Source organism: Thermobia domestica, chromosome 6, assembly GCF_964235325.1.
Source record: "Thermobia domestica chromosome 6, izTheDome1.hap1.1, whole genome shotgun sequence".
NCBI classification, from domain to species: domain Eukaryota; kingdom Metazoa; phylum Arthropoda; class Insecta; order Zygentoma; family Lepismatidae; genus Thermobia; species Thermobia domestica.
The window spans coordinates 87,061,182-87,088,100 of record NC_137459.1 but is presented as its reverse complement, the minus strand read 5'-3'; the positions used below and the strand labels follow the sequence as shown (position 1 = coordinate 87,088,100).

The following is a 26,919-nucleotide window of genomic DNA, read 5'->3' as shown; positions in this document are numbered from 1 at the left end:
ACAGCAGCCAGAGTAGCCAAGAAGGTTTAATAACCTCTTTAACCCACAGCAGACGGTGATGTGTCGCATATGATTGAGAGTAAAGGTTTCCTCTTGTCCACAGCGGTCAGAGAAGGCAAAAGGATTTGCTCCATAGCCTATAACAGCCGGAGAAATGTAGAAAAAAATTCTCTAGCCCACAGCAGCCAGAGAAGGTAATGAGGTTGATCAATCCCAACTCAGACTGATGTCATCGGTAGTTCTGCAGCGTCTTTTATATCCTCTTCGCGAGTAGCGATGGCGTTAGCGTTCTTCAGTCACATGTCGATGTCATGGTAATAACGTGTCGTGTCGTTCTGTTGTCTACTTCACATACGTGGAGTTGATGATCATGCGGAGGGAATGTTACACCACCAGGTGAGGGTAAAAAGTAGTATCGTATATATATCTTTATATATTTTTCATAGAATGCGAATAGAATGAGGAACATTGTGAAAAAATAAAATGCATTTTGGGGCTCTCTTTTAATACACAGTAATTCATTTGTGAAAAATAAAGTATCATTATGGTAGAAAACAGTATATATATATATATATATATATATGGAATAGTGCGACATGTGAATGAAGAATGAGGTCGTGTCATCACCGGTGTACTTACTAGATATAAAATAGATCGCTAATTGTAGGTGTAACACTAAGATGTTGCCGTTGTTTCGTTGGTAATATAACTTCTGGAATTACGTACTTTTTTGACACACAATTTCTTGACACGCCTGTTGCATAGCAAACAGTGATCTATGATACATTACGCGTAAACAAAACAGTAGTCAATTGCATGCAAAACGATTCTAGAGAGTATCTACTCCCTTCTCCTTGAATTACAATTAAATGAATTACAATTAGATTATTCTACTAATAAACTTTGACTTGTCATCCTGCGATTTCTTGTTGTTCAAGAATTAAAATATTTTCTCAGATTATACTAACTTTTAGACAATGTTGCTATTGAATATAATCAGGGGAGAAATTGGATCTGAAAAGGTAAAGGACGCATGACGTCACACTGTCCTCGTGCCTATCTTTACCCATTGTACTTTTTTTAGAAAGTGAGGAGACGCCACATATATTTTCTGGAAGTGCTCGGACGGCGTACTCTCGCGTTCCCCCTTAGTTTTACCCTTAAATGTAATGGAATAATAGTAATAACGGATGAAGGAAATAATGTTTTGAAAATAGAGTTTAAGGTCATTTTTTTTAGGTATAAAAGCACAGTCCATACTACTAAATGGGTGAACAAGATATATAACTGTAGAAACTAATATTGTATATTATTACCGTATGTATGTTGGGTGTGCGTTAACTGACTTAAACTACATGTTCTAATACAATGACGTTATTTTAATATGGTAAAGTACACCGTTAAAATCTGAACAATTGGATGAACATTTATGAGTTGTAACTGTTTACCGACACTGAAGCAAACGGTTAGTATTGAATATACTTCACAACGATATATCATATCTTAATCGAAGAACTGTGTTCATTTTTGGAAATTTCGTGAGGAAATGTTTCAAAGTTAGAAACTTCTGATCCTAGTGTTCATATCTCGAGTTGACGAGTTCATGGTTTTTATACATGCTATGTGAATGTGTAATAAACAACGTAGTATCTCACAGGGCTCGCTCAGTTTATCTCATACTATCATTGCACCAACCATTTCATGATCATTGTATTATATTAATCGCCTGTCTCCCTTAGTTTCAAGGGGATAATAGCGAGGTATTAAGATAAAAATGACTTCATTTCAACTTTTGATTTTGATGATGGCAGCACTTGCGGCTGCAGTAAATAGAGTAGCTCCTGAGTTAAGAACGCTTCGTTTCCTCAAATAAAGAAATCGTGATTTACACCACTTTGGATTTAATCTGTTAAAAAAAAAACATGAAACTTGTATTTTTTTCTTATCTGGTTAAGCGCAATTTATTTTATCTGACTTGCTGCCACAGATTTAGCTACTGTACCAATCTGTCCACTGCTTTTTACATTCAGGGCTAGTCAAAATTATCTCCTCGATTACACATTTTAATAAGTCAAAGTTCTAAACACTTACATTTACGGAAGAGATACCAAATGAGAGAAAAAAATATCTAGCAAAACTGATGTATTAGTTACGCAGCTCACTGCTAGGGCGACCGTAACACAAGGTGGCAGCAGATAAAGGCAGAAAACCTTTTGTGTGCTCAATTTTCAAAGTAACCAGTTTGTTATTAGTTTACAAAGAAGTTTTGGAGAAGAACCCTCTAGTGGACACAGTATTGAAAATATACTTAATTTTCAGTCAAGACAATGCATCTGCAAGAAGAAATCTTCCGGCCGCCCATTGACAAATTCGTAAAACAGTGGAGCGTGTTCGAGCCAGTTTCACGAGAGGTCCATAGAAATCCACGATGAAAGCAAGCAGAGAATTGCAGATACCACAGCCTACTGTGTGGAACATTATCCCCAAAGCTACTGACATTTTATCCATACTAGTTTACATTCTTGCAAGCCTTAAAACCTAGCGACAGAGAGAAGAGATTTGAGTTATTGTGGCTTGATATGTGTCAAGTTACAAAAGGGGCTCGCATTCAATACTTATGATGTGAAAAAAATATATTTACCGTAGCGTGAAGTGACATTGAACACTTTGGGGAAATAAACTTAAATAATTTCTTAGAACAGCTGAATTTTCACATTAAACTTTTTCAGATTGTATGTTGTTCTTTTAACTACAAAACCCAACTACATTTGTTCATTTACATTCGCAACTTGTTGAAATAAAAGTTAAAAAAGATGGTGTGTTCAAAGTCAGCCCCAAGATGGGGTGAAATTGAACACTGAAATTTGCATGATGGTAACTTGGTCTGTGCAAGACTTCCGTTCAAAGAGACCCCACCATGTGGAAGAGATTGAACAGCCCTGTATATAGATATTAATTTTGTTGTTTTAGGACATTAACTGATGGAGTTACGTTAAAAATATATTTCTTCAAATTTGACTCTGTATTTTGTCAGGAGTAAAAATGAAAGTTTAGCTGATTATTTACACCTGTCTCATAAGTAGAAAACCTTTCAACTCATACTCTTTCATCTGATGTGGAAAAAAAATCTACTTTGCTTCAAAGTTGTGTTATTGCCTTCCAAAGTTAAAAAAAAAAAAATCAATGTAAGATTTATTCAAAAACCAAACGAGGCCTACCATGAATACTGTTAAAATTACTTATACAGTTAAGGAAATGAATAAAATGGAATTACAATTACACATTGATAAACAAAATATGACATCATAAGTTCCTGTACTATAACACCCAAAATAAAAGTTATGAACTTATGAGTACAAAACAATTGCCTTTCATATACATAGTACCATACAGCAAACAGAAAACACTCAAGTGTGAACAATAGAAATCAGAAGTGTCTTAAAAACATTGTATCCCATGAAAGAAACACCGAATAATATACTCATTCTGCCGCAATAGTTTCTCAATATCGTAAACGCCAATAGATGAAATAGCATCGTTCAATGGCCAGACAAACCGATAACTGTCCTCCTGATTTTGGCTGTCGTAAACACTTCAAATACTCAACAATACACGTATGCAGATCTTCAGTGAGGCCCTCGGGAAGATCCTTATTTCTGTCTTTAATTTTGTTAAGCACTCTATCACGGTTGAGTGGGTGTATACCAGTAGCTGTAAATCCAGCTTTCAAATTTTCTTTCAGTTTTGGGTGTACAGTATTTCATTTCAAAGCCCTTTAAGCATCAATGGAAACTTTGCATGATTCAGACTTTCTACCTGCTAGGTTATCTTCTATTTCGCAAGAAGCAAAGAAACAATCCCCCACATATAGGAGAAATGCACGTTTGTAAGACTTTTTTTTTTTTTTTTTTACTTTAACACAAAAAGCTGTTTTACAATTACCACTTGCATCAGTGACGTAACTGAGCGCTTGGGACCCTCCTGCAGACAGCGTTTAGTGGGGCCCTTCTCTACGTTCCACTTCACGATTTGGGGGCCCTCTGATGGCTTGAGCCACCCGCAATGCGGGATCTGCGGTGACCTTAATGACGCCCCTGACTTACATTCTGAATGTGGACCCAACTACGTACTATTAGCAACGACACGCAGATTTCCAGCTTATTATATCTCTGTAGTATATACAGATTTTTTTCCCTAAAAAAAGTATTTTCTTTACCAAATTTCATATTTATTTGCTTAGTCGTAATTAATTCAAAGCATTGGTATTTTTTTATATTCATGTAATAGGTTAATCTGTGTCAAATACATAACCTCGAAAATTTCCTTCATTGTTGTTGAAAGTCTGAAGATATCTGTCAATGCCACCCCTCACTAAGGCATGTAATGAAACAAAACTGTTTGAGTTTATTTCACATTAGATATCACCTTCATGTATGTGCATGGTAATAAACGTGAGTTATTGAAGTCTGTAGTCTGGAGACCGTTTTGAATAACCCTGTATATTAGTTTATTTTATTAGTGACTTATTATTATTATTATTATTATTATTATTATTATTATTATTATTATTATTATTATTATTATTATTATTATTATTATTATTATTATTATTATTATTATTATTAATTTTAATTTTCATTGTGAGTTCTGCTTGACAACCGAAATCACATGTAAATAAATTTAAAACGTGAAAGGACAATTACACAATATTACGTACCAGCCAGAATGGAACGGAAATTGACATTACTTTCGATCCCTCGCTCTCTATTCCGTTTCCAAACACCATATATTTGGAAGGAACGAGAGCCACCTCATGATCATCTGAAAAAAAAAGATAAGTATAAATAAATGTGCATTACATCTAACTAAATATAATCTAGAAATGACGGACAGTATTTCTTCGGAAAATCAATTATTAAAAAATGAAAGATAAAAAAAAAATATGTTTTCAAATGGATGTGAGAATAACAGCATTACACCGAAATATGCAAGATTACAAGTTTAAAATAAAGAGTTCGCTACTAATAAAATAAATAACAATGTTGGCACCAAATTTACACATGCATCCATATAAAACTTGCAAACAGAACGCTGGCACACCATAATATTTCGCACTCTTTTACAGCAGGTCAATTCCTATCACCATGGATAATTTGATCCCAATCGGACGAGATCGGTTGATTAGCTGTTCTTGACTTTCCAGGAGAAAATCAAATTAAGGACGAGAATATTAAGATATAGTAAATATGGGTTTTCAGTTCCTATATATATATAACGTGTAACGTGGGTTCCTGTCACCACGGCATGGCGCGTCCTCAGGTTGCGGATCGAGAAGAAGGCCTCTAGATATAGAGGTTAGCTGCGAATATACTGAATAAGCAGTCGCGGACAGACGACTAGGAGTGGTCCTCCAGCTTGGGGGTTTGGGTAAGGCTAACACCCTCATCCTGTAAAAGAAGGTACTTGTTCAGAAACATTCACAAAAGCCTCGGACAAGGACTGATAACTTGGCACGACATCAGCAAAATAAAATGGACATGAGATTTGGAACATGGAATATTAGAAGCCTTTATAGGGCAGGCGCGTTAAAATCTGTAACGAGTGAGTTAGAGAAATACAGGATGGACTTAGTAGGAGTTCAGGAAGTTAGGTGGGAAGGAAATGGATCTGAGAATTCCGGAAATTTTACGTTCTTTTACGGGGAAGGAAATAAAAATCACCAGTTAGGAACAGGGTTTTTCGTTCACAAACGAATATTACCAGCAATTAAACGGGTTGAATTTGTTACTGACAGACTTTCTTTTATTACTCTTAAGGGACGGTGGTGTGATATTATTGTTTTAAATGTACATGCTCCAACTGAAGATAAGGGTGACGATATAAAATATAGTTTTAAATTTCATATTTATTTGCTTAGTCGTAATTAATTCAAAGCATTGGTATTTTTTTTTTATATTATTGTAATAGGTTAATCTGTGTCAAATACATAACCTCGAAAATTTCCTTCATTGTTGTTGAAAGTCACCTCATCTGTCAGTGAAACCCCTCACTAAGGCATGTAATGAAACAAAACTGTTTGAGTTTATTTCACATTAGATATCACCTTCATGTATGTGCATGGTAATAAACGTGAGTTATTGAAGTCTGTAGTCTGGAGACCGTTTTGAATAACCCTGTATATTAGTGGAACGGATATTTGACCAACTCCCGCGATATCATATGAAGATTATATTAGGGGATTTCAATGCGAAGGTAGGACGAGAGGATATTCTCAAACCGATTATAGGGAACGAAGGTTTGCATAAAGTAATGACAACGGTGTTAGACTCGTGAACTTTGCAACATCCAAAAACCTAATCGTGAAGAGTACAAAATTCCCACATCGCGACGTTCATAAATACACTTGGACATCACCAGACGGAAAAACACATAATCAAATTGATCACGTTTTAGTAGATAGAAGAAGACAATCTAGCATAATTGACGTCCGGTCGTTTAGAGGGGCTGATTGTGACACTGATCACTACCTGGTAGTAGCGATAATACGGGAGAGATTATCGTTGAATAAAGGTAATACTCAGTGTCCGAAAACGGAGAGATTTAATTTAAAGAAATTAGAAGAGAGCCAGGTAAGAGAGGAATACCAGATTGAAGTTTCGAATAGATTCTCGGTTTTAGAAGACTCGGAGTACACTAGTGTTGAGGATACTTGGATTGAAATTAGAAATAGCATGAACAGTTCAGCAATAGAAAAATTGGGACACGCGGAAATACGTAGGAACAAACCATGGTTCGACCAAGAATGCATTAAACTAGCAGAGAAGAGAAAACAGGCAAAATTACGGTGGCTACAAAATCCGAATGAAATAACTACACAAAATTTCGCAGATATCAGGCGGGAAACTTCCAAAACTTTTAGAACAAAGAAACGGGATTTTTTGAAAGCTAAAATTAAGGAACTTGAAGATAATAGTAAAAATAAAAATATTCGGGACATGTATAAGGGGATCAGCGAATTTAAGAAAGGCTATCAACCTCGTGCTTATATATTAAAGAAATCTGACGGAACAGTTCTCAGTGACACGGATAGCATCTTAAATAGATGGAAATATTTCTTTGACGATTTGCTGAACACGCAGCCAAAAACTAATGTGCGTGGAGAAAAGGAGATACACAACGCAGAACCGTATATTCCAGAACCCAATCGAACAGAAGTGGAAGCCGCTATAAAGAAATTAAAGAAACACAAATCTCCGGGTGTAGATGAAATTCCGGCTGAGTTAATTTTAGCTGGAGGCGAAAAATTGTGGTACAAGATACACAAACTCATTCTCCTTATCTGGAACAAGGAAGAATTGCCACAAGAGTGGAAAGAATCAATCATTGTTCCAATTAACAAGAAAGGCGACAAAACTGACTGTAATAATTATCGAGGCATTTCTCTTCTGTCAACATCCTATAAAATCCTTTCAAATATTCTGTTAGCAAGATTGACCCCATACGCAGATGAAATTATTGGAGATTATCAGTGGGGATTTAGACGAAATCGATCAACTATCGACCAAATATTCACCATTCGCCAAATACTCGAAAAGAAGTGGGAATACAATACCCCGGTACATCAACTATTTATTGATTATAGAAAGGCTTACGACTCGTTAGGAGAGAAACATTATACAACGTTCTTACAGAACTTGGAATACCGAGAAAGCTAATTAGATTAATTAAGATATGTTTAAGTGAATCCCAAAGTAAAGTCCGGGTAGGAAAATTTTTGTTCACGAGCTTCCACGTCAAAAATGGCCTGAAACAAGGAGATGCGTTTTCGCCATTATTATTTAACTTTGTGCTGGAATACGCCATGAGGAAAATCAAAGATAGCAGCCAGGGCCTAGAGTTGAACGGCATTCACCAGGTTATGGCATATGCTGATGATGTAAATTTAATAGGGGATGATAGGAGAACAGTAGAAATAAATGCAGAGATCTTATTAAACACTTGCAGGGACATGGGTTTAGAAGTAAATGCAGAGAAAACTAAATACATGGAAGTGCGTCGGGACAGTAATACGGCAAATTGTGCAGGCGTTAAAATATTAAATAATACTTTTGATAAAGTGGATACTTTCAAATATTTAGGATCAATATTAACAGACGAAAATCATATTCACGAAGAAATTAAATGTCGACTAAAAGCAGGGAATTCGTGTTACTATTCGGCTCAAAATCTCTTGTCGTCGCGAATTCTGTCGAGGTCCTGACTGGTAGACCCATAGGAAAACGACCATTAGGAAGAACTAGGCGCAGATGGGAGGATAATATTAAGATGGATCTTGCAGAACTGGATGCAATTAGCTAAGTATAGAAGTTTGTGGAGAGCTTTTGTGAACGCGGCACTGAACCTCCGGGTTCCATAGGCCATAGAATTATATATATATATATATATATATATATATATATATATATATATATATATATATATATATATATATATATATATATATATATACATATATATATATATATGAAACGGCGAATCCAAGGGGGTATAGGGGCTTGACGCTCAGGTATAACCTGGATAAAATGGGCTTCAATCCTGCTTTATATATATATATATATATATATATATTATAAGATCCTCGCATGTTATCTTTCTAAGGCTGATATCCTTCACACTACTTCACTTTTTTTCCATCTCACTACCGTGGCAGCTTCAGTGAACAAGTCTGGCACCGTCAAGAAAAAATATCTCGAAAGTACTGAACATCAGCATCAACATCAGCATCTATGAACATATACGTCAACATCAATGGTTATGCGTTTAGAGAAGTTATTGATGAAGAACTGAAGAACACATTGATAAACTTAGACATATTCTCAATAATGACTGACGAATGCACATACATTAATGGTGCAGAAGTATTAAGTGTTGGGTTAGATGTCTTAGTACATGTGACAATGAATTTGAAACTGAGGAATGGTCTTTGGCTGCTGTTCACACACCCACGTCTACGGCGGAAACTGCCACATAACATATTTTGGGTGTGCTAGAATATATATTTTGGAATTAGATCCATCGACTTTTTCCGTATCTCGTGATGGGCACTCAGTGTTTAAAGCTACGATTATGGGTGCCCACGTTAGGTTACGAAAATACGACACTCATTTAGTGTATGTGCACTTTAGAAATCGTCTATTGCAGTTAATTTTTGTGCTGTTTATTTCCAAGGAACGCTGTACTAAAATAGCTAACTATGTTGTGCTATTGACTTAAATTGTCCGCATGATGGTCAATTATAATTGCACTATTTCTCAGAAGGAGTAATTAGCGGGAGTTTCGTCGAAATATATTCTTATAGAAATAAGAAATCACAAATAATAATAACGAAACTTTCTCGAAACTATGAAAATAAAGCCTGTGTAGTACAGAACGTGACTGCTTCCTGTTTCTTAAGATTAAAAGTATCTAAGTAATTACGTAGGGAATGTATGGGCGTTGTATAACAGCAATAATATCAATTAAACGACTATTGAAATTCTCATCCGTGCGTATAACGCAACGTTTCTTGAAACTAATACTGTCAAATAAAGAGTTTAAGGACCCCCCGAATTAGAGGTGAGCGATCTACCATAAAACCCCGCCCTCTCAACTGTTGATATGCATGTTCACTACGGAAATATCAGTGTCAATGCTGTAATGTACTTAAGTAAAATTACATTAAAATATGATCCTGACTTTAAGATTGTTTTCGCGATGATACATTCGGCTGTGTAATTGACTTTGAATATGCCGATAATTAACGGTTGCATTAAATTATGTGGAGATCAGTCTTGTCAGACGCATGTGGCGCTTGCGAGAATGATGACTGTCCACCCAGTTGTTTGTTACGTGAAACAAATTATTATTATTATTATTATTATTATTATTATTATTATTATTATTATTATTATTATTATTATTATTATTATTATTATTATTTAGATGGTTAGATTAGACTTTAGCGTCATTTTCAGCATCGAGACTACGTGAGACATGAAGGTACAACTTAAGGTGGAATCCAAACCACATGAGTTCCACTGGAAATTTAATTCGAGCCTCCGCTCCATAGATGCACACGCTAACCATGTACCCACGAGGGAGTTGTATTATTATTATTATTATTATTATTAGTAGTAGTAGTAGTAGTAGTAGTAGTAGTAGTAGTAGTAGTAGTAGTAGTATTAGTAGTAGTAGTAGTAATAGTAGTAGTAGCAGTAGTAGTAATAGTATTAACAGTAGTAGTAATAATGGTAGTAATAGTAAGATTACTAGTAGCAGTTGTATTGGATAAATATCCAAAGCACATTAAAAATCTTTTTCAGAAACTATGGAAAACAATGGAAGTCAACTCAAGTGTTTGCACCACATAAAGATTTCTTATTTTCTAGAATGGGATAATATCTCTTGAAAACGAACTGCATGTTTGACGTTCACAAACTTCCCTGACACCAGAAAGTTTTTGTGATAATCATCTGCAACTTGAAGAGGATAATTAATGTTGAGTTTCTATAGATTCGCAGGTCAAGCAACGAGCACTATTATTCTCGTTTACGAACTGGAACAATAAAGGAAATATTAGGAACAACGATGAAGCTGGCTTAGTACATATATGTTTTTTTTTCTTTCTTTTCTCCAAGGTGATGGCGGGTCACATACAAGCCAGAAAACCATGGAGACCATGAAACAACTCAGACGGGAATCTCATACCAATAGTCATTATGTCCTAGATTTGCTTCCAGTAATTTTCACCTGTTAAGAAAGTTGAGGCGTGATATGGGGATATTTGCAAGAGTTACAAATTCTGCAAATTCATTTTACAAGACATGAAACCTTGAGGACAAGAAACAACATATTAACATTAAAATAGCAATACATATGTAAATACCAGTGCCAATACTTATGATTTTCCAACATATTACAATGTATACAATCATAATAAAAGGTTCATGAGTTTTGTAGTAGTATTGCAAGACTAGTTCTTTTGTGAAAAATGCTACTGGTATTTTAACACTTCCGTCATTAAAGCTTCCCAAGAGTGAATACCCATACAGAATGACAAAATGACAAAATTATAATCACTACCTTTACGTTTATTGTATTACAAAATTAAGATATAAAAATCATACATTTTAGAAGCATCTTTGGGTATGTAGGTAAGAGTTTTCAGTTATAAGACTGCAGTGATATGCTAAAGGACATAATAATAATAATAATAATAATAATAATAATAATATACCCTGAAAGGTATGCAATTTCCATTCCTCGCTTTTTTTTACCATTTTCAACCTGATGTCCAGCGCACTGGCACCTTTTCTTTCAGAAATAAAACACTATATATATATATATATATATATATATATATATATATATATATATATATATATATATATATATAATTTTTATACTTACATTTTACCATGCACACACGGCCAGATTCTACCAGAGGTACCAGGCGACACATGTTCCCATATGTGATCGAGTATGATATTGGGTCAATGACAAATCTGTAGTAGCTAACTGGTCGGAATCCATTCTTTATAAATGCATTTTTCAGTGCATAATAAACATTGTTTACAGAATCCTGTAGGTGAAAAAACAAAAGAAAGTAGATGGTCTAAGAATTTGTAACTACATATTTCTCATTACCACATTAAACATTTTTATGGTCTATGTACTTACATTGTATAACCTTTAGTCCCATCAGTTACTTTTAAAGACATATGAATTGAAAATTAGAAACACATCCAGCAAGCTACTGGTATTTAACATCAAAAGGAGACATTGAAATGTTTTAGAAATTAGTCTGGATGTTTTTAAAGTGTCGAATGTCATTCTACAATACTCAAAAACATTTGTCAAAATAAGAAAATAATTAGCAAACGTGGTATAGAATAATAATTTAAGCATTACCTTTTTTATTGGAACATATTGTCGTTAATTTGATAATTGAATTTATTTATTGAATCAACAGTGTAGTGTGTGAGCGGGAATATGAAGCGGATGGAAACTACCTTCGCGAGATTTTTCACTTAATTATATCTTCAAAGTCAAATTATACTGTGTTTCACAGCGTTTCATACAATAAATTATATTCAGAGTTGGATAGAGCTACGGTGATAAATATGCATAATTCCGCAACCCCCTCATTCTTTGCTGTGCCCTATATATATATATATATATATATATATATATATATATATATATATATATATATATATATATATATATCCAGTGCGTCCCACTAGCTTTCCAACTCGAAAAAAAAACGTTATAATTTCCGAACAAATATACATAGGAAAATGAAATTCACAATATAAGTAACTTGTTTCATGTTGAATACATGACCGTCACGGCAGGTGCTGAAAGTGTCCTCCCTGGACGTCAAGATATGTTTGTACACGGCGTTCCATATTGTGAGAAGTCCGATGTAGAGGCTCCGGTGTGATTTCATGAATCGCTTCCTCAATGTTGTTTCGAAACTCTTGCAGTGATCGTGAGTTGTTTCTGTAGACACAACATTTAAGAAAACCTCATAAGAAGAAATCAGGTGGTTGCAAATCAGGGGATCTTGGCGGCCACAATCCTTTGGAGATTATCCTGTCATCAAAAAAAGGACTCAATTTCTACCATGGCCACGTTGGAAGTATGGCATGTTGCTTCGTCTTGTTGGAAATAACCGCCACGCAGTTTTTGATCTTCCAGCTGATTCACAAATTCACTGAAGATGTGTAAGTAAACTTGTGTGTTTACTGTATCTTAAAAGAAGGTGGGTCCAATGATACACTGTCGGGAAATTGCACACCAACACTCACCTTCAATGGATGAAGTGCAATCTCATGGTACACATGCGGATTTTCGGCGGCCCACACCCGAGTATTCAGCGAATTCACATAACCGGAGAGATGGAACCAAGCTTCATCTATGAACCAAGGGTCTTGGGTTCCTGGGTTGTCATACAACAAAGCTTGCAACCAACGACAATACATCACGCGATTTTCCCAATCTGTAGTCTTCAACTCCTGGACGACTGTAACGCGATATGGAAACAGCTTGGTTATTTTGGCGGTTCTTTGCACAGTTGACTTTGTCATTCCTACCTCTTGTGATAATGGACGCAGGCTCTTCTTAGGGGACTGCAAAAGACGTTGCCGCACATTCTGTACTGTCCCCTCGGACATCCGTGGACGCGCGCCTCCATGTCCCGTAGGCAACGTTCCTGTTGTTTCGAACTTTTTCACCAAATGATGTATAGATGATTTCGATGATCCTTTACGGCATCCAAATTCACGGCAAAATTCACGTTGAACGGTCTGATACGATCCCGATATCCAATATTTTTTTAGCAATGAACACGCGTTCCTGTATGGTGTACAGAACCATCCTCGCGATGCAGCGACTCCAGTCACACTAACGCACACGCACCACGTCAAGCAGCACTTTCCCTGGCGCCACCTATCGTCTTTGTTTTGATATGTGCGCTTCTGTTCAACCCTTTCTCGTGTTTAGCATGAAACAAGGTACGTGTATTGTGAATTTCATTTTCTTATGTACATTTATTCGGAAATTATAACGTTTTTTTCGGGTTTGAAAGCTAGTGGGACGCATATATATGTATATAATACTTTCTCCTAGATATACACTATCAGAAAGCCAGACGATTGATGAAAACGTTAAAGCTATTTTTATTGCAGATAAATAACTACTAATGAAATTTATATGAGTACTACTTTAATGCATATATATAGGGAGAGAAAGTCCGGCAAAAAATGATATCCCTGATAGGGGAAAAAATGAAATGCATAGAGGTTTAGTGTATCTTTCAACCTGTGAACAAGAAATGTTAATGCATATGCGCATTCTCTTGACCACTCTTGACCATTGAATTCATGACCTTTGAACACATGTCTTCCGGTTTGGGGAGTACACAGGCTGCAACGAGATTGCGCTAACTTTTCCGGTTTTATCAGTTTTATCTGATAACTCATTGACAAGCTGTCATTAATTACAGGATTGTGCACCTAAAAATTAAGCAATGTTGTCAGATTGAAAATATTTTCTTTTCTGTTATGTAAATCTGTAAGAAAAGAACAGCGGACTACCCGAACAAAGGGTCGAATAAAATTACAAGTACTGAGTTAATTTAGAAAATACAGAGGAATTAGCATACAATGATAGAGACGCTATATACTGTATTCGAAAAAAAATACAAAAGTTCTTCCGAGAAATACTACAGAGGCTGCTTCAGTAAATGATTGAAAGAGAAGTTGAGTTCAGTTATGATGTAGAAAAGTTTATATTTATAAATGAAGAAGCTAAGATTATCAGGCTGTTACAGAGGCTGTTTTAGTAAATGATTGAAAGAGAAGTTGAATTCAGTTATGATGGACAAAATTTTCTATTTATAAATGAAGAAACTAAGATTATCAGGCTGTTACAGTGGCTGCTTCAGTAAATGATTGAAAGAGAAGTTGAGTTCAGTTATGATGGAGAAACGTTTCTATTTATAAATAAAGCGGCCTAGTTTATCGTCCTAACTTTTGCGAGTAACATTAGGTACGAACAATGATAGCATTTACTGTGCATAGTCGTAGTGTATGTAATAAAACTAGCAGGTAGCTACATAATACTGTTTCTAATTATATATTCTGACTAGATTTAGGAAGGTGACTTAACACATATTGATAGATTCCATATTATTAATAACTAAATCGTGTAATTTGGCAAGGATTAGATTGGAATGCTGTGTAATTAGTATGATGATGTAGTTTACTCACATCGTTGTGTTATATTTTTAGTATTGTAATTTAAATTTATTGTATTGCACATAGTATTGTAACAAGTATCCAAGTATATGACCAGGGAAAAACAGACGTTAACGACAGACCTTAATAAATTTACCAAAGCAAAACTTAACAACAATGGAGAAAATTATTCACTTTTTCAATTGCCATTTTTTCCATAAAACTTGGTTAGTAGTGGGAAGTATGTATACTATATTACTATTATTATTATTAACATTGAGAATGTCATCATAATTGCTTGCTTCGTTTTATTTAGGTTTCCACCTAGAATATGGACTTCGGAACCCTCAGTAGCTTCTCGAACGGCAAATAGAGCGGAAGCATTTCACAAACATTACAATTAATAATTCTATTCACTGGGACCAGATATTTATCAGGTGATATCATCTTTCTTGAAGAATCAATCAGAAATAAAATTGAAATTAAGATCAATTGCGGAAGGTGATACCAATACAAAAAGAAACGAAGATTTACAGAAACATTACTTTATACTAAAACAGTATGAAATGCTTAACCCTTATAGATTCCGGCTTTTTAAGGTAAACTATAGACTTTCAGTCAAGCGGCTACAACATAATCCCTTTTTATTGTAGGATCATGGTTCATACCTCGTTTTCTTTTCACAATAGAGCAACCTTTCAAATGTGCAGTCCGTAGCAAAAAACTGCAACATGAGCATGTAAGTTTATTGTGAAACGACGAAGTCTTTTTTTTTTTTTCAAAAATAAGTGTACAAGGGAGGACGCCGATGTTTCTCCTGGCGTGATTCATTCTACTTAGACGTTATGTTGATTCTCTGGCCTGTTAGGCGTAGTTTCACAGTAAACGTAATGCTCATGTTGCAGGTTTTTTGCTGCAGACTGTACCATTCGCATCTTCTTATCATGTCCCTGAGGCGGGAAATTTTGAAAGAAATCGGGATTTTTCTCTGAAAATATTTTTTTTTAAGTTTGAGCCCCTCTGGACCCCCTGTGTTAACGCAGAGACCTGAAACTCAACTGGAAAAAGACCAAGGGGTGTACTAAATGCCTGTACAAAATTTCAATCTTCTATCTTGAACAGTAAGGGCGGGAAATATATCAATAATTCTCACAATGACCCAGATTACTGTAAAAGACGTTGATCTCAGATAGAACATTTCCTGAGACATCCCTATTTATCTTAGAATCATAGTTCGCCGTTTATTATCTTCAGAATATAACTGCCTTTCAAGCGGACCCTTCACATGTCTCCATCATGAAGCGGAAAAATCGCGAAAAAGTTTTCTTTTGGGTTAAAACAATCCCTTTTATTTACTTTTTGCCCCTGCGGATCCCCCTTGTGCTAACACAGATATCTCAGAAGAAGATCTAATAAATACTACTCGGTGGACTGAATGTTTGTACAAAATTTCAGTCTTCTAGGTGCAAAAGTTAACCCGCCAAAAAAGTAATGAAAAAAAGGCCTAACAAAAATATTTTAACTTATGACGTCATCACCTCCTATATTTCGACGCGGGAAGGCGTGAAACCGTACGTAACGTGTTCTACAATGCCTCTACACTTAAAAAAAGACTTAAAAGCTTTATTAGTTATTTTTAAATTGAAAAATGAAGACGCCACTTTAATACCTAAAAATATATTCTAGAACTAAAAAAGGGTTCAAGGTGATACATATTCTGAGTATGAGACAAGAAAATTTTAACATTTAGATTGCAAATTTGGAGGTATCATGACTTCTTGTATCTACTGATCAAATTATATTTAGTTAATCCTCAATATAATATCAATTTTATTTCTAATTTCTGTTTCTATCCTAGTTTCAAGGAAAACCTTCTTTGCGCACAGATTTTAAACCTACCATTGTAGCAACGTTGAACAAAAATCTGTGTTCAGAAAGGCTAACAGAGATTTGTGCGCAATTCGGGATCCACAGTGTGCGCAATCCAGTTGCTCCCGAGTACACATACTCACGCCTCTTTAACATTCCCTATAACCAGAAATCCCACGGACTAAGGTCTGGTGATCTTGGTGGTGATGATATGGGACCACTCCGGTTGACCAAGTGCCCTGTCCAGGTAACTACCAACATCCACGTCTTGTTGAAAGTACCTATGAGAGAGTGGCTATTGGAAAGTTATTTTCCGCACAATTAGTTAAAGTACCCGAATAAGAGGCACCAGTTATCGCTACACTTTTTTTTTAATATTGACCCATTATTACTAATTTAGAAACATTGCACCATATATTTATCTTCGAGGAGTTCCATATGTATTATCTCACTTCATCTGAATGTTCAGTAGCCCAAACCACACGTTATATTTGAATCTGTAAACGCATAAATATTATAAGTCTCAAAAAGTACATTTTATATTATAAACTAAAACCACATTCCAATTTTAAACATAATTTTACTGATTTCTTTATCCAGCATGCAATTGGCAGATGATTGGCACAAAACTTGAGGGTAATACCACTTCGAGAGTGAGCTACAGCGCCAGCGCCGTGTTAGAGTCAATGGACCTAAGTTGTTACAGCGAAATGGGATACATATAGACTTTGTTGCTACAAGCCGTTATATTTTGGAAGAAAAAAAATGATCATGTTTGGTACATTATAAAATAATATCTTGATAAATATTTGACATGCCTTTCCTGTGTAAAATTAAACATAAAGTTATATACACATATATGGGATGAAATAAGAAGCTACAGAGAAGTTGAACACAAAACTACTGTATTGTTCTGATGCATTACACTATGACAGTAATGTGCTTGATAAGGTTATATAAAACATTTTTGGATGATGCATACTGCATTACTCGCTTGCGATCACATGAATAGAACGCCAATGAACCAGTTCCTTGTAGAAGCCCTTATGGTGGTATGGAACATATTCCACCTTGCCAATATTTTGTCATTTAGAAACATTAACTTTTGACTTCTTATTGTAAGCTTTTCCTGTAGGCAAAAACGCATGTAAACTCGTTGGTTTTCGTAGTGAAAATACATATTTCACAAGACAATCAATCAGTTCAGTCCATTCAATGTTCCACGTAAAGCTTATACTGCGATGGATGCTCATACGTATGCTGTGCCACAGAGAAAGTTACGTTTCTGCTTTCCCCGTGAAATGTTTGCACACTATTGTCGGGCAGGCAGGATCGTTTGTAGAGTCTAAGCCACCAATTTCTGAAGTCCAGTATGTGTTTTCTGTCAATAAGTAGTACTTAAATGTATTATTTGTTGGAGATGAAACAATAAGTTCTATATGTTCATGTAATTAATACTATCCTTTCTTATTAACCGCTTCATAGTAGCAAATGCATGGTCACACGTTAGAAATGAATGGCAGCGTATAACTAGCTAGTATTGACAAACATCTTAGAACTTTCCTAATGTTACAAGGCAGTTTATCAACCTGATAATGTGTTGTTCATGTTTAGTGCAGGATAAACATAAAAAAAAAGTTCTTTAACTGATGCGAGCACTTCTGTTCAGATGTAATGGTGCGAAACAAAAAATGTTTCGTTCTTCGTGATAAACATAAAATTTCCATTTCCATTTGGCAGGTTAGTGACACAAAATACTGATGAGTAGCAGCAAATAAAATTTTTCTTGAACAGATGTCTTTGACGGTTGAAGATTTTTCACATAGTCGAAACACAAACCTGAAATACGTCCATTTTCTGTCCACATCTTTTTATATTTTCCATTATATCGTAAAACTTCTTACTTCACACCACAAGTTCCGCAACAACTACACGTTCTGTAATATGTTTAAATGACGAACTCTTTTATTATCATTATTATTATTATTATTATTATTATTATTATTATTATTATTATTATTATTATTATTATTATTATTATTATTATTATTATTATTATTATTTTATTATTATTATTATTAGAAATTCACAAGTACAACACGTGTTGATTTGAAGCCGCCTAAATCGCAGGTTAAAACATTATTTAAAAAGTCGAAGATAAACATCATACGACAATATAAGAGTCTTGAAAAGATCATGCACGGCTTACACAGATAACATTGCATCAAGATAATGCATTTGTTTGTTTGAATAATGTGGATAATCCAGAGTCCCTAATTAGGCATTTCGCTGTTTCGGGTTGCAATCTTGTTGTCTGTAAACTTGATTTTTATATTATTTAATTGTTTCTCCCCCCGAAAAAAAATCCTCCAAGCTGTTAAAGAAGAAGAATAGGTCTTATATATGTAGTAGAAACTAGTAATTCGCGTCCAGGCTAGTTTACAATTTAGGAAGAGATTGATATATTTCAACTATTGTCAAGAAGAAAAAATGTTTGCAATAGGTGATCTGCTACAAGTTCGGACCAGAATAGTCAAGATGTTCGTGAATAAACCAATGAAATATTCAAACTTGCCCAGTTATTGAAACTATGTATATTCATATACTAAATTATGATTTCAAAATCGCTATTTTTGTTACTCACAAAACTAAGTAAAGAAAGACTGGAAAACATTTCAGAAACATTGTGTGTGATATGTTCGAAAACCATACAGGAAGTACTGACGCACAGTCTATTTTTTTAGGTTATATTTCTTTAATACTCCAATAACATACATTGCCAGAAATGTATTTCACATTTGAGTTTCAATATTTCAGCTTGCCGTCCTTTATAATACCAAGACAGGTTTTACTATTAACATGCGGTACGAATTATGACTGGGGTTTGAACTCAGTACACAAATCAAGAAGAACATTGGACACAATTTAAAATGTTTCGATTCATAACTTTTGAAGACCTCGTAGGTTCAATGTCACAATTCTTCTTTATATATAGTCCGCTTTCCAAAACCTCGAATTATCCACAGCTTTGTTTGTTACAAAATTTTAAATTCCTAGTTTTTTTTAACACCTGGTAAACGGCGAGGAGAGTTTTAAGCTCCGTTTACCCACTTAGAGGTAAAATTTATCAATAATTCGTTGATTCCGCAATGTAGAGTTCAATAACATTTAAGGAACATCTTAAGATTGGTTTAAAGGGACAAATTTTGCCGATAGGTGGCACTACGGTCTTCGTATGTCTCCCATGTATTTTTTATCTTTCATGAAAATTCACGATTTCTTTTACAAATTTCAACCTACAGTCTTTTTTTTTTTTTTTTTTTTTGAAAAGGAACTTTATAATCTATCGAAGGCAATAATCCGTGCCGATAATTTATTTAGAATTTTCTTCGTTGTTGAAATGGCTTGCTTCTTGAAATGGATATCCAAACTTTTAACATTGGAACTGTTTCAACAATGAATAACATTTTAAATAATAATAATAAAAATATTTGACCCACGAAGTGCCTAATCGATTCGTCGTGAGGCACATGATCCTGTGTTGATTCCGACTCCTAAGTACTTAGTGTGCTATTTTCAATAAGAATGATCGAATTTCGATAGATGTTAATGTTTCAAGAGCCGATGAGCTGTTTAAGTCATTTATTTATATAACTCATTAGCGCGACACTCCTACGTACTAAAACACAAAGGAAAAACTTATAAAATCGGTCATGAATAAATAAATAAATAAATACATTAAGCAAAACAAGTGACATAAAGAACACGATGCTTCTCAAACACAAGTCTTTATTTTTCTCCGACTCTATCAAGTCCTTATTTCTCTCCGACCTTCAGCTTTTTCATTGCAAAATCTGTTGATCAACAGTATTTGCTGACCTTGATTTAGAGCAATTTTAACATCGCAAACAAATGTTTTACCTCAAATTTCCTTTTGCAGAGGACGGCGTGTTAATCGAAAACTGTGGCAATGATCTGTCTTTGGAAAGCTTTGATTGAACTTGGCTTTCTCTCCTTTTTTTTTTATTTACCACATTTTTGCTTCAAATTGAAAGAAAAACAAGTAGTATTTACTGTACAATACGCGTTTAACAATGTTGCAATTCTTATTAAAGTGTTAGCCCTACTCTCTGGTCTAGTGGCTAGTGCACGCACCTCTAATGCCCGTGCTTCGGGTGCAATTTCCGGTGAGAAAGCATTGAATGCATTACAATGGTTTAGATTCCCTGCCCTGAAACGGAACTCTAAACTTTAATAAACAAAACAAATTGTTTAAATTTTGAGTGCCTTGTATTTATTGTATTCCCTTCAGTGAACTTTCAAATTTTAAAGTATATTTTGCTATTTTAAGCATCTTAATTTATCAACTATTTGGTCTAGGAATTAATTCGTGCGCGTGGACAAGAGATGGCGCAACGAACGGAGCGTCTCACAGTTCCGTGTATCCACACATGTGTTGCAAACCCCTGTCATCGCGTATCGTTCGTAGTATAGGGCAGTGGATTAAAGCGTCAACAACACCAGTTTGTAGTTAAGTGAACATGGCGCAATTTGTGCCTGATAAAGTGTTTTTGTGAGGTGTCCTGCTGCATTACTTTAACATGCAGAAAAGTGCGACTGAAAGTCATCGTATTTTGGTGGAAGTGTATGGTGACCATGCTCTAGCTGAGCAAACGTGTCAGAAGTGGTTTGCACGGTTTAGAAATGGTGATTTCGCCTTGGCAGACCAAGAGCGAGCTGGACAGCCAAAAAAATTTCAAGACGAAGAATTGACAGCATTGCTCGAGCAGGATTCGTGTCAAACGCAGAAACAACTTGCAGCAGCATTAGGCGTTGATCAAACAACAGTCTCTAAACGCTTGAAAGCCATGGGAATGATTCAAAAGATGTCACATTGGGTTCCACATGAATTGAAAGACAGAGACGTTGAAAGACGAAAAACCATTTGCGAATTGCTACTTCAACGACAGAGCAGAAAGGGGTTTCTGCATCGAATTATTACGGGTGATGAGAAGTGGATCCATTACGAGAACCCTAAACGAAAAAAGGCCTGGGTGAAACCAGGTGAACCAGGTCCATCACAACCAAAACGAGATATTCACTGTGCAACGGTCATGCTGTGCATATGGTGGGATATGAAAGGTGTGGTGTACTATGAGCTGCTGCAACCGGGTGAAACTATGAATGGATGACGTTATCGACGACAATTAATGCGTTTGAAGCAAGCTCTGGCCAGAACACGACCAGAATGGGAGAACAGAGATGATAAACGTATTGTTCAACATGATAACGCTCGCCCACATGTCGCAAAACCGGTCAAAACCTATTTAGAAAATGTCGGATGGGAAGTTTTACCCCACCCGCCGTATTCACCAGACGTTCCTCCTTCGGACTACTACTTGTTCGATTGCATGAACAACGATTTGATTGGACAGCGGTTTACTTCTTCAGAAGATATCGAAACATGGGTCTCTGACTGGATCGCTTACAAGGATGAGGACTTCTTTCGCCACGGAATCCGTACATTGCCTGACAGATGGGCGAAAGTGGTGGCTAGCGATGGACAATATTTTTCTTAAGGTATTTATGTATTTTGTGTTTGTACTACAGCTTCAATGTGTGCGTACCAACCGCACGAATTAATTCCTAGACCAAATACAATATACTAACTTAAGTACTGATTGATATAATGGTTTCCGAACTGTGTGCCGCGGCGCCCTGATGCGTCATCCTTGGCTTAGAAAGGCGCGGCAAATTATTTGAAAAGATACACCTAAAACAGATTTAACCTTAGAAATATGGTAAATATGTTGACAAGTATTTTGTTTTTGGCAGTAGGTGGATTGTTAGCAGTGAGCAAAGACTTCATACGTATAATTTCTGAGCTACCTTGTGGCTGTATAGTTAACGTTTTCGATGTGAGCAACCCGAATTCGATTCCTGGCGGGAGCTCGTGTGGTTCGAATTCCACGTTAAGCTATAGATCCACGTCTCACATAACTTAAATGCTGAAAGCGACTTTAAAACTTCGAGACAATCTATCAATAAATATTTAGTTGTGACTTTAAAACGTAAGTCTCGCTTTTATCTATGTATTTATCATTTACGCATTTATGTGTATGTGTCTTAGGTGCACATATGTTTTGACTTTTGGTGTCGTCGAAAAAAAAAATCCTGCCACACTAGGACATCGCCGTACACCAAGGGTGCCGTGACAAGTGAATAAAGTTCTGGTTTAAGCCATTGTTTCGTTGAAATTGTAAACTACCTCACCAATGTTTCGTTGTAGCACTAATGACGAGCAGTAGATTGCTTTCGTCCTGCTATAAATATATCGTCTTCTACATATTTACTTATTTATTTCGTTAGGAAATCGTATGGTTCCACGATATACAGTAAGTTATTATGCTCTACAGCGACAGCAATTATTAATAAACAAATACATAAACCATGGGTGTGTAACATGTAACAGTGGGCGGGCCAATCACAGAGCACTAAATGGCGTCGCAGGCCTCACTGTAGGTATAGCATTTTTTTACGACAATTGAATAGTATAGTATTATATGATGGAACATGTTCATCGTAATGAACATCACAATAACACAAAATAACTGTTATGCTGGTAAACAAAATATTTACTCACTAAAGAGGAGCAGAATAATATATTTAGAACTTTGTCGGTACATCTATCAATCTTTATACCGGGGAAAATTTCCCCCAAGTACCTACGCTTGCCAAGTGTTTGTCTTCAGCATGTTACGCGTTACACGCATGATTTCCAGTTCACTTTTAACAGGTTTTATAAAAAGAAAAATTATAATAATTATTGTTTTCAATAACTGACCAGCGGACCGGAAGACAGGGTTAGGCGGGCAGCATATGCCCTGCGGGCCGGCTGTTGCATACGGCTGAAATAAGCAAATAGGCAAGAACAACAAATTATATACGCATTTCAGGAAATCACATGAGAGTGCGTATTAGTTATAAATGAACAAATAGAAAATGCTTTTAATATTGATATAGGATGTTCCATTATTATTATTATTATTATTATTGATAATAATAATAATAATAATAATAATAATAATAATAATAATAATAATAATAATAATAATAATAATAATAATAATAATAAAAGATTCAAACGTCCTTGGTAGATTCAAACATTTTTAATTTCGTCAAATGTTTATTTTCTACAACCACTATGCATGCAATGAATGCGGCAAATATTGTAGCAAAATAAAATTGATAACTAGTGCGTATGCAGTGTAATGGACAACATTGCAGAAAATTATGTCCCTTGACCATGAACGAGAAAATATACTAGATACTAGGCGCTCGTGGAACACGGATGGCGAGGTCCCTATGATAGATTCAAACCCCATTAAAACCATAGCAGAGTATATGAGTGTATTGTTTTTAAATACATCTTCAAAAATGAAACACATTGAAATTAAAGATAGTCACATCAATTAAATTTTCCTCATTCTCACTTCCTGTGTTCAATTAACTTCTCTCGATCGTATTTCTCAACTGATTCTGCGAGAGGAAATAGAAAAACACTCCCTCCCGGCGTAGGTTGAAGATATCCGCCTCCATCGCCTCTGCCTCCATGATCTATCAGACAATTTAAACCTTTCCAGCCCAAACTAAATCTATGACCGCACTGACAAAGCTGTAGTGGACATTGGTAACAGAGGAGCTAGCTTGGGATTAACATATGTTTCGATAAGTAGATGCAAAACATTTTCCGGCATCATGTTCGACCCAATGTTCACTGAACTTCGATGATATATATATATATATTTACCTGCACTTCTACAGCGTCGGAAATATGAAGAAAATTTAGGATTTTTAATCCTTGATGTCCAACTGATATATATGAGATCTAGTGCAAACATCGAGGTAAACGCCCTTAAAACCAAGAAAGATATAGACAAAATATGCACTATGACTCGTAGGAAAGCTAAACTAATTGAGGAAAATACAGAAATAAGAACTTATGTATATATATATATATATATATATATATATATATATATATATATATATATATATATATATATATAAAACTGGATATTAGTAATGAATATAACTCCGAAACATAAGTTAGTACAAGATTTCTACTCTTACCTAGAAAAGGCATACCACGCCGGACAACTGCTCAATACGACTCAATCCTCACAGCAATTACAACTGCCAGAGAATTCAACTTTTATGAAGACGTAAGAGTGGTTCTTTCAATTTTAGATGTTTTACCTTTCTTGGATCCAACCCGGGACGTGTCAACTTCTGTGATCAATATTTATTTTTATATGTTGAGCGGATACATAAACGATAACCGACATTCGAATAATTGGCCGTCCCTTTTCACTTTGCCCTATAATATTTATTCTGTCTTCGACGAAGTTTTTGCTGATGAAGCTGTACAATGTATCGACATTCGAGTACGGTGGCATACACCAATATTGAAATGAAAACATGCTCTAGTCACAGCTGATCTTCTTCCCATATACCGATAATGGACACTTCTGTTTAGGTTTTGGAGATTAACAACATGATAATTGGAATAATTGACTCGTATGGTATGGCAGATAACACACACATCGAAAGATTGAAGCAACTAATTCATAAATTGTGTCACAGAGCAAGACCTGGAGTACCTGTCCCTTAATTAAGTGAGCTCTTATACAAACATAGATTTATGGTAGTATATGGTAATATAACGCAATAAATTGTAATATATATATATATATATATATATATATATATATATATATATATATATATATATATATTGTGCCCTTTTCGCAACTTTTTAGCTACTGGGCGCGAAATATCTTTCTCACTAAATGATAACTAGATGTATCAGTATCGTGACACAAATTTGTAGCGGAACGATACAACTGTTAGCGTGATGCTTTTATATTCCTTAGTGAATGTATTTAATATTTGTTAACTTGAAAATCTTGCGTTCTCTTTATGCTATTATAAACCAGTATTGATATTTGACACTAAATAAGAAAAAAAAAACTTTTCAAGCACAAATAGTGATCTTCTAGAAAAAAAAAATAATTTTCCTACTCTTCCATATGACCCGTCGGTGTTTCTGTTTTGTGCTGATAATGTGCGTCATCTGCTTACATATATCTTTTTAAGGACACTGTAACGTATAGGTCTATTTTTATAGATTTTAGAAAATTTTTAGTAATTTGACCTTTTGACCTTGAGAGTGACACTAGATGGCCGGTTCGGTTTTGGATCTCAGGATCGCCTTAAGTACCTGCATACCAAATTTGAGCCCCCTAGCTGTTATAGGTAAAAAAAAAAAAATCTTGTTTACAGAGAAACGTATTTCACCCCATTTGTGAATTTGTATAGCTCGTACCTGGTCATATTATAAGTGGTGGTGATAGGGTTAGGATTAGGAATTCTATTTCTGAGCTTTTGACAGCTATGACCATGTAAGCTCGTCACATGTGAGGGATGTCATACCTTGGAGATCACATTGCCCCGTAAACTGGGGAGGAAGAAAAGAATGATAAAGGAAGGAAACCGTCTGAGACTACTACATTAGGTACCATTCCGGCATTTGCTGGACGTGTATGAGGAAAACCCAGGAAAACCTCACTTAGGACTACTGGCCTAAAAAAAAAAGCTGTTGCGCTTTTTCGACCGAGTGTCCCCATCGGCATTTGTACCTGAGACATCCCAAGACAAAAGCGAGAGGGTTACAGACTAGGCTACTGACGAAGCTGTGTGTGATGATGATTGGACGAGTAGCTAAATATCGGGGGTGAGGATCGTACCAAGCAAGACTCTGAACTGTTCAAGTACAAATACAAGCGTATACAACTTGTATTATGTATTACATCAAAACTGATTCGACCGCACTTCCCGTATAATAATTTATTGTCTTCGGCATAAACAACAAGAATAGCAACAAAAGACCTATTTTAATTAATGGTGTAATTTCAACCAAGTGGATAAAACTCATCAAATCTCATCCCCGTATTAATCAAACGCGAGTTATGAGCAAGGGTTAAAATATGAAATGAATCAAAAATGACTCATCCCTGGTTCTATTGTTATAAGTGAAATTAGTTTCGAGTTCTCAGAACAATGATAAGTTCTCTACAATGTTTCACGTACGAATATTAAGTGCATTCAATCATATACCGCAATTGGTCTGCAACCGTCAAAGAAATCCCGTGTTTTTTATTCTTTCTTTCTTTATTTTTACTTTTACGTTCCGCGTTTCTATTCTTTA

At 35.3% G+C, this 26,919-nt stretch overlaps 1 protein-coding gene across 3 annotated transcripts in view; it reads right to left on the bottom strand.

The window, feature by feature from the left end:
- Positions 1-26,919, bottom strand: part of Nse4 (SMC5-SMC6 complex kleisin component Non-SMC element 1) — a 131,267-nt gene that overhangs the window by 65,825 nt on the left and 38,523 nt on the right. For all 3 annotated transcript variants that reach the window (XM_081761819.1, XM_081761818.1, XM_081761820.1), the window contains 2 exons: positions 11,449-11,620; positions 4,718-4,821 (listed from right to left, as the gene is read on the bottom strand). In XM_081761819.1, coding sequence (XP_081617945.1) covers positions 4,718-4,821; positions 11,449-11,620 — 276 coding nt within the window. The remainder of the gene's footprint in view (positions 1-4,717; positions 4,822-11,448; positions 11,621-26,919) is intronic.